At 36.7% G+C, this 8,973-nt stretch overlaps 1 protein-coding gene across 1 annotated transcript in view; it reads right to left on the bottom strand.

Moving 5' to 3' along the window:
- Positions 1–8,973, bottom strand: part of KIF4A (kinesin family member 4A) — a 236,359-nt gene that overhangs the window by 45,784 nt on the left and 181,602 nt on the right. The window contains 3 exon segments of the mRNA XM_006878266.1: positions 4,020–4,120; positions 4,246–4,406; positions 5,414–5,462. Coding sequence (XP_006878328.1) covers positions 4,020–4,120; positions 4,246–4,406; positions 5,414–5,462 — 311 coding nt within the window.

Here is an 8,973-nt window from a genome sequence, read left to right as displayed (position 1 = left end):
TTGTAAGTCCGTCTTCTGCCTATAACTGATTGGAATACCTAAAATGGGGCTACAATGTGCCCAGTGAAGGAGGTTCCTGTGGAGCCTCTGAAATACATAAGACTATAGGTAGAAGCTTGAACCACATCCAGATCTCCAGAGATGGGAAATTTCCACTTGAAATGACGAGCAAACCAGCCTGGAGTAGCTAGAAGAACAGAAGATACTTCTTGAAAGAAAGACCTACAGGAAAAATACAAAACAATGGAGGCAGACGGACTGTTACTATAAGAACAAACAAGTTGCTTGCCCAGGAAACATCAAGGCAAGTGGTCTGGTCCTCTCAGTGCAAACCCCCTTCCAAGACTAAGACTCAATGGGAATACACGCTATGATTGGTGACCATGCTTGTCACCGATAAGGAGAAGTAAGGGAAAAACAGCAATGAAGCGGCGAGCTAAGCACTGCAATGTTCAATAGACTCCTGTGAACCCAGGTGGAGACCTGGTCGGCCAGCAGTGTAGCAAGACCTGGGAACTCTTGGGCCCAGAGTTAGTGACACAGCCAGAGGACTAGAGTGGAGAGTGAAGCATCCATCTGACAAGAAGAGAGGGCCTATGCACAATAACACTCACACTTGCAAATAATACCCACTTGACCTGTCTGCAATGACTGGATGATCAGAGCTCAACCAGAAGAAGAAAGAAGAGGAAAAAAAGCAGAATCTGATACAATTTGATGAACTTGACCTACACCTATGGATGCAGTAGCTCAAAAGAGGAAACAAATCCTTACTGCAAGAAAGATTCCCACCCCATTCACACACAGAGTACACAAGGATGGGCAACTTGGACATTGGCTACCCAAAACGGGGGATACAAAGCCAAGAAGTGACTGGCTTACAAGCTTTCAAGAGGGAACCTAGATCCAGAGGGCCTGGAGGAAGGTAGAATCTCCACTGAATAGTATCCAATCTGTCTAGGAAGGGCTGATGAAATGAAATGCAGATAGGTCTCTTGTGATACAACAGTGAATAATTGTTATCAGGAGTGATTGTGAGGGTTGGAAATGTAAAGGTAGACAGACATTTTATAGCAAGGAGGGGAGTGATTAACTTTTCAGTCTAGGTGCGGAGGTCCCTAGGACCATCAGTGGAGAAGAGCGGAGAGCGGGACCCTACCCAGAGAAGCACTGATGCCTGAGATGGAGGCAGAGACAATGACGTGGAGAGATGGAGCAGCTGGGGACTTGAGATCCAGAGAGGGAGAGGGGCCGTGTGTTGACGATGGGGAGCGGGCAGGCTTGCAGGGTATCGTCTTTGGTTGGTTGATGATGCATGGAGGGGATTGTAACCATGGCAATGAAACGATATATGATAGGCGGATGAATGTAAAGCTAATGCTCTCCCATGTACACTATCACATAATTCACAATAAAACATTAAAAAAAGAAGAAAAAATTTCAAAGGAGGCTTCTGCTCCAATTTAGTGCAGGTTGACCATGTACTAAGTAATGTACATATGTTATCTAAAGTATTCCTCACAATAACCTCATTAGGCAGAGACTAGTATTATTCCCATGCTATATATGAGGCTTCAAGAGTTAGGGGGAGTAGGAAAAGAGTAGGAGAGATTCTGGGAGAGATTTAGAAAGGTACATTTGCCGTTTCAGTAAACACAATTTAGTAAGATTTCTAAATGTACAGAGAAATGTGATAACTCAGATGATTGTATAGAAACACTCATTGGTAGTTAATCAGTTGATTGTACTTACTACAATGTGGAGCTTCAAAAGTAAATAAGCCCACACCTCAAACAATAGCACGTGCTTTCCCTTGATATAATCATAATATTTTAGGATGCAGCAGATAGAAGTGTTTTATGTGATCTTCTCACTTTGTTGCATGTTGTTGTTGTTAAGTGCCATCGAGTTGGTTCTGACCCATAGTGACCCTTATAGGGTTTCTGAGGTTGTAAATCTTTACAGGATCAGAAAGCCTCATCTTTCTCCTGTGTAACTGCTGGTAGTTTTGAACTGCTGACCTTGATGTTAGCAGCCCAACTCATAACCACTATACTACCAGAGCACCTAGTTGCATAGAATAATAAAAAGACATGTACTCACAAGGGTGAAGATTTAATAAAATTAACAACTTTTACTACTTTATCAAAGCCATTCTTAAGTAAAATCAACCCCCTTCTCCTTTAACTGATAATGTATGGTGGTGAAGAATACAGTGACTACTAGTGCAAGTTGATGCCACTGCTTCCATATAGGTTAAGATGTCAACAGTGTTGTCCAATATTTTTTCTGCACCATCAGTATAAATGCCAACATAGTGAAATGGGCAAATAATATATTAGAACTGTTAGGAAAATAGTTTTGACCACTCAGACTCCTTGAAAGTGTCTCAAATAATCGCAGAAATCTGTAGACCATACTTTGAGACCAATGGTCTAATATATAGCCCTTTTCTTCAATAAATTTACAACTTGTCTATATAGACAAATCTAATAAACATAAAACAATATGTATAAAGACAACACATATAATCTGCACCACATAATTAAGCACTGTAAGTTCTGAAGTCATTTAGAGAAGAGTAAGATTTAGTGAGGCATGATGAAGAGTAAGAGAAGACTTCTGGGAAGATGTGGGCCAGAACACTTCAGGATCCTTGTCTATCACATGTCCTTTCCTATTCTTTCTGACAATTCATGTTCCTTATCTAGTTTAAAATCTAGTTTAAGTCTCAAAAACTTTAGTAAAATTCCTGATTAAACTAACCTCTGTCTAATTGTCCTCTACTTGACACTGCCTTACTTTACATAAACATTTACTTATGTACAGTGGTATGTAGGTAAATGTTTAACAACAAGCACTTTTAACAAAAACCAGCTTTGATTTGCAGTTTTTGCCAATTTCCATGATGCATATATACTCTCACTATAGCTAATATAAGCTAATGTTTACAACATTCCAGACATTTAAAAAAATTATTCTAGCTAAATCATTATACTATATCCACTTGAGAACAAGGATGGTGCATCCAGTGCAGCACAAAGCAAAAACTCAAATGTTGAATGACTTATATCCAAAGATAAACAGCTAATATGTATTTGCTGAAAGCAAATGAAATTATCTCCTACGTCTTCTGGGCAATAAAATTCGAATACCCTAAGACATTATAAAACTTCTGCCAAAATTTTGTTCTTTCTAGATTTTATAAACAGCCTAAGAGACAATAATAGACCCAGAGAGGGAGAGGGGCTGTGTGCTGATGACCAGGGGGCAGGCTTGCGGGGCATGCCCTTTGGTTGGTTGATGATACATAGAGGGGACTGTAACCATGGCAATGAAACTATACGACAGGATGAATGTAAAGCTAATGTTCCCCCATGTAAATGATCACATAATTCACATAAAACATTTAAAAAATAAAAGAGACAATAATAGTACTTAGAAAAGCTGTTTAGCATAGCCTCTGTAGAGTCTTAGAGCCAGGAAGGAAGAGAGAATATGTGTGTGAAGTACCGCGTTATGTACTTTACTACATGATCGCATTTAATGCTCATGATAATCTTACTTATACAATACATCTATTTTTAACATTATGTTTTGTTGATTATCTTTAAGGTTGTGTTCCTTCTATGTTGTTGTTCTTCTAGTATCCTTTCTTTGCTTTTAGTTAGTTCAACACTTCAGAGATACTATTGAATAAAAAATCATGGCATATTGTAAAGAGCATGAGTCCCAGTTCTGTTGTTTGCTAGCTGTATAAACTTTAGTAAATGTCTTAACTTCAGTTTAAATCTCTGAAATGAGAAATATAATCTTTACACCTCATAGAATATTAGTGGGACTGAATGACAAAATGTATCTAACATATCTAGTGCAGTGTTTGATTTTCTTTTCTTGTGGTTACTTTCTCTTGCTCTTACAAAGCTTTTGAAAAGCAAGTTTTTGAATCATTGGATTGACAGGTTTTATTTTGAATCCTAGCATACATTTTTATAATGCATTAGAGGCAATCCCGTTACCTGAGTTCCATTTCAGTCTCTAGGCTTTCAATCTGCTTTGTAATGGAATCATCGGACTCAGAAACTTGACCATGTAGTTCAGCAAGTGAGAATGTGCGCCTCTGTAAAGAACAATAGTGGTAACTAGGATGAAATACTAAAAGGAAAGTGATCCTCCAAAGTAGCAAGGAATTCAGGGGAGTACAGAGTCTGATTATCAGTAACATTATTTCATAACATCACTTACACGAAGTTTAGGAGGTGGATTCTCCCCAGATTCCCTTTTCTCTTTTAGTTGAGCCACATCCTGAGCAAGGATCTTTCTATCTTCAAGAAGGTCATTCAGATGGCGTCTGGCTTCCTCAGTACTGACCATAACCTCAATTTCGTTTCCAAGCCAATTCTTGAAGAGAAATAATTGATGTTTAGAGTTAGGGATAAGGCTAGATTCTGTTCCAAACTTAATTGGAGCAGAGCATGATTTCCATTCATGCTTATCTCACCAAAAATTCTAATACCTAAGATCCTTTAACAGCAATATTCCTACAGGTTGCAACCAAGAGGCTCTCCCCAGAAAAATTTTCTGCAGCTACATTAGCATTTCTATGTGCCCTGTCTTTACCTTGTTCATTTACTCTTTAACATTTATCCATTGCCATTAACTAGTCATCTTACATGATGGAAGTATATTTTTATTATCTGTTTTATATAATATTCATTCTTAATTTTTTAAGTAGAAAAATTAAACCTATTTTATGCAAACAGAATGAATTCACTTCAGTTTTTTAAAAAAAGTCCCTCAAAATATTTCTACTTCTGATGCAGATATACCATGCTTGTCACAATCAAAAGAAAGTTAGAGTAGCTATATTAATATCAAATAAAGTAGAACTCACATCAAAGAATATTACTACGATTAAAAAGAATCATTCTGCAATGACAAAGAAGTCAGTTAATCAACTGAACATAATCCTTAATGCTTATACTCCTAATAAAAAGTACCAAAATACATGAAGCAAAAATCTACAGAACTGTAAGGAGAAATGAAAAAAAATTATAATTATAGTCAGATAATTCAATATTCCATCTCAATACTTGGAATCCTGGTGTGGCCTTGTTGGATCAGCACTGCACTTCAAACCACAAGTTTAGCCGGTCAAACCCACCAGCTACTCCTCAGAAACCCTATACAGGGTCTCTATGAGTCAGGACCAACTCAAAGGCACTTAGCAACAAAATCTCAATACTTGATAAAAATTGACAAAAATAAAATGAGTAAAACAACATAACAGAGTTATAGTTAATAAACCAACAAAGGAGATAATATAGAATCATAAAAATACTTAGCTGATCCTAAAGAAGCCATAAAACGAAGAAAAAGATAATAAAAAAATTGTTGTGTTGTTTACTGTTGTTTCTTTCTTTAAATCCCTCTTTGGTTTTCTTCTTTCTTTCTTTTCTTTTCTTTTTTTTTTACTATTCTCTGGTCTCCTTCTCTTTCCTTCTTTTTGAAATACCTCTCTTTTTTTTGTTTTTTGTTTTCACTACTCTGGTCTCTTTATCTTTTACTCATCCCTCTCCCTAATTGTGTTTAGTCCTTTTTGTTTCTTTTTCTTTTCTCTCTTTTATTTATTAATTTTTATTATTTTCCTCTTCCTCTTATTTCTTTCATTTTTGCTTTCTTTTCCTAGCTGTTGCCTGCTTTCCCCCCACCTTTTCTTTACTATTTTCTTTTTTCTCTGTTGTTTGTCTTCTTGCTTGTTTGTTTTCCTTAGCTCTTGTGTGTGTTTTCTCTTTTTGCCTCACTGAATAAGAGACAGCAACTGCATCCATACAGCTCAGTCACAACTGTACCTTCTACAACCTCACCCATTGGGCAAGAGGTAATACCAGCTGCTGTACACCAGAGCAATGACAACAACCTGCATCAGCTAAATCAAATCTGAATTGAATTACACAGTGAATAGAATAAGGTGTATAAGTTCATCTCCTGATCACCCCCACCAGGAGGCAGTTAGTGAGTATCTAAGAATGCACCAACAAATAATCATCAACTTAATACAAATACAATATCACTACAATATCAAAAGCAGCAGACAATTTCTGTTCACATGAAGAAACAAGACAGAAAGGCTCAAACAAGCGACAAAGAGACAAAGCTAGAAAACATTCTAGAGGACAAAAAGGCATTGAACTACCTGAAAATGAATTCAAGATAATGATCTATAGGTACCTCCAAATGACTGACGGAAAGGTCAAGAAAAACAAGTAAGGATTCAGAAAAGCACTACAGTAACAAACAAAATAAAGGTCTGGACACAATAAAAAACCTGCAAACAGAAATACAAAAAGATTAATATTAATGTTTCTGAAATGGAAAACACATTGAAAGGGCAAAGAAGTGGATTTGAATGAAGAGAATTCCGAATTAGTGAGCCTGAAGATAAATCTCAATACTAGTGAGCTAGTAGAACAGTCAGAAAAAAGAATGGAAATATCTGAAGAAAACCTAATATTCATGTGGGACAACATAAAAAGGAATAACTTATGGGTGATTGTAATTTCAGAACAGGAAGAGACAAAGAAAAGCACAAAAACAACAGCCGAAGAGCTGTTGGAAGAAAATGTCCCTATCATCATGAAAGATGAGAAGCATTCAAGAAGCTGAACAAACTTCAAACAGAATAGACTCCAAAAGAAAACCACCAAGACATATCATAAGAGTTGTCGTGTCATTATTAAGTGCTGTTCAATCATTTTTGAATCATAGTGACACTCTACAGGGTTTCCATAGAGCAGCTGGTGGGTTTGAACTGCCAACCTTGTAGTTAGAAGTCCAGTGCTTATCCTACAGCACCACAAGGGACAAATTGAAAATTAATAGCAAGATTGCAGGCTCAAACCTACTTATAGCAATAATCACATTAAAAGTAAAAGGTCAAAACAAACAAAATGCAGAAAATTGTCATATTGGATAAAACACAAAACTCAATTATATGCTGTCTATAAGCACTGGACCATGAGATCGGTTGAACCGCAAGGTTGGTAGGTCAAACTCACCAACTGCTTCTTGGAAACCCAATACAGGGTTGCTGTAAGTTGGACCCAGTTCGATGGAACTTAGCAACAACAACATAAGAAATATACTTTAAATACGAAGGTACATACAAATGAAAACTAAAAGGATAAAAAAAAAAAATACTACGAAAATACATCAGTTGTAAACCAATTTGACCAAGCAGATAAACATAGAACACAACAATGGGGCAGTGGTGGTTCTGTGGTAGACATCTTGCCTTCCTTGTGGGAGATCTTGGTTCTATTCTGTATGAGGCACCTCATGAATATCCACCACCCATCTGTCAGTGGAGCTTCTACACTAAGATGTAGTAGGAATAAAGTCCTGGTTATCTGCTACAGAAAATCAGTCAATGAAAACCCTACAGATTACAACGGTCTGATCTACAACAAATCATGGTGATAATGTTCTGTTGTGCATGGGGTCAACATGAGTCAGTGGCTGACTTGATGGTAACGAACAGCAAAAATAATACCTAACAACAGCAGAATATTTTTTCTTCTCTAGGGCACATGGTTCACTCTCCAGAACAGATCGATCATATGTTAGGCCACAATGAAAAAACAAAAATTGAATCATTTTAAAAGAGTAAAGTCATTCAAAGTATCTTTCCAGCCAAAAGGAAATGAAATACTAAATGTGGAAATGCACTAAAATGTAGACATTAAATGATAAGTTCTTTAACAATTATTGGGTCAAAGAAGAAATCGCAAAGAAAATTAGAAAAGAGACACAAATGGAAATAAAAACAACATATAAAAGTTATGGGATGCAGTGAAGACAGTTCTCAGATAGAAATTTATGACTGTAAAAGATCTCAAGTCAATAGCCAACTTTACACCTTGAGGAACTAGCAAAAAAAAAGAAAGAAGTAATAAAAATTGTGTCATTGTTGTTAGTTGCCATCAAGTCACAAATCAATGCTGACTCATGGCAACTTTATGTGTACTAAGCAGAACGCTCCTTAGGTTTTCTTGGTTGGTGTTTTAACTGTTCCCCTCTTCCCCCTATATTTTATTTTTTCCAGGTGAAAGTTTACACAGTGAATTAGGTTCCCATTTAACAATTTTTATAAATTGTTCCATAGCACAGGTTACAATATTCACGTCAGCATTCTCACTTTTTTCTGTTTGTTCTATTTCCAGTGATCTTGCTCCCCTTCTCCTCCTTGTCTTCTCATCATTGCTTTTATGTAAATGTTGAGTATTTGGTCTCATGTAGTTAACTGTTTAAGGGGCACAACATGGGTGATATTGTTTATTTTAAATCCATTCTATTATTTAAGTAAAGGGTGACCTCTGGTTTTCGATTTTAAATTAAAAGGCTTTCTTAGGGCCATAGTCTTGGAGGTTCCTCTAGTCTCTTTCAGTACAGTAAGTCAGGTCATTTTTTAGAAATCTGAATTTTGTTCTATGTTCTTTTTCCTTTCTGACTGGTATTTTCAATTATGTCCTCAGTCAGAATGGTTGGTACTATCTGGGCACCATATCAGTCAGTAGTGGCACTATCAAGATCTTCTGATCTAAGGTTAGAAGAGGCTGTAGTTTGTGCAGATTATTATTTCTGTGAACTAGATTCTTCCTTTAGTCTTTGATTTTCTTCACTCTCTTTTACTCCTGGTGTGGTGCTGTAGAATAAGCACTGGACTGCTATCCAAAAGGTTGGCAGTTCAAACTCATCAGCCACTCTTTGGAAACCCTATACATGGTCGCTATGAGTCAGAATTGCCTGAATAGATAGCACTTAACAACACCAACTTTTACTCCAGATGAGAAAAGACAAGTAGGTGTATTTTAGATGGCTGACTATAAACTTTTAAGGTCCCAGGCATTACTCACCAAACTAGGGCATAAAACATTCATTTTATTAACATGTGATATAAATTGACTAAAATAT

Source organism: Chrysochloris asiatica, unplaced genomic scaffold (assembly GCF_000296735.1).
Source record: "Chrysochloris asiatica unplaced genomic scaffold, ChrAsi1.0 scaffold00118, whole genome shotgun sequence".
Lineage (NCBI taxonomy): Eukaryota > Metazoa > Chordata > Mammalia > Afrosoricida > Chrysochloridae > Chrysochloris > Chrysochloris asiatica.
The sequence above is the reverse complement of the archived record's forward strand: the minus strand, read 5'-3'. Positions and strand labels throughout refer to the sequence as shown.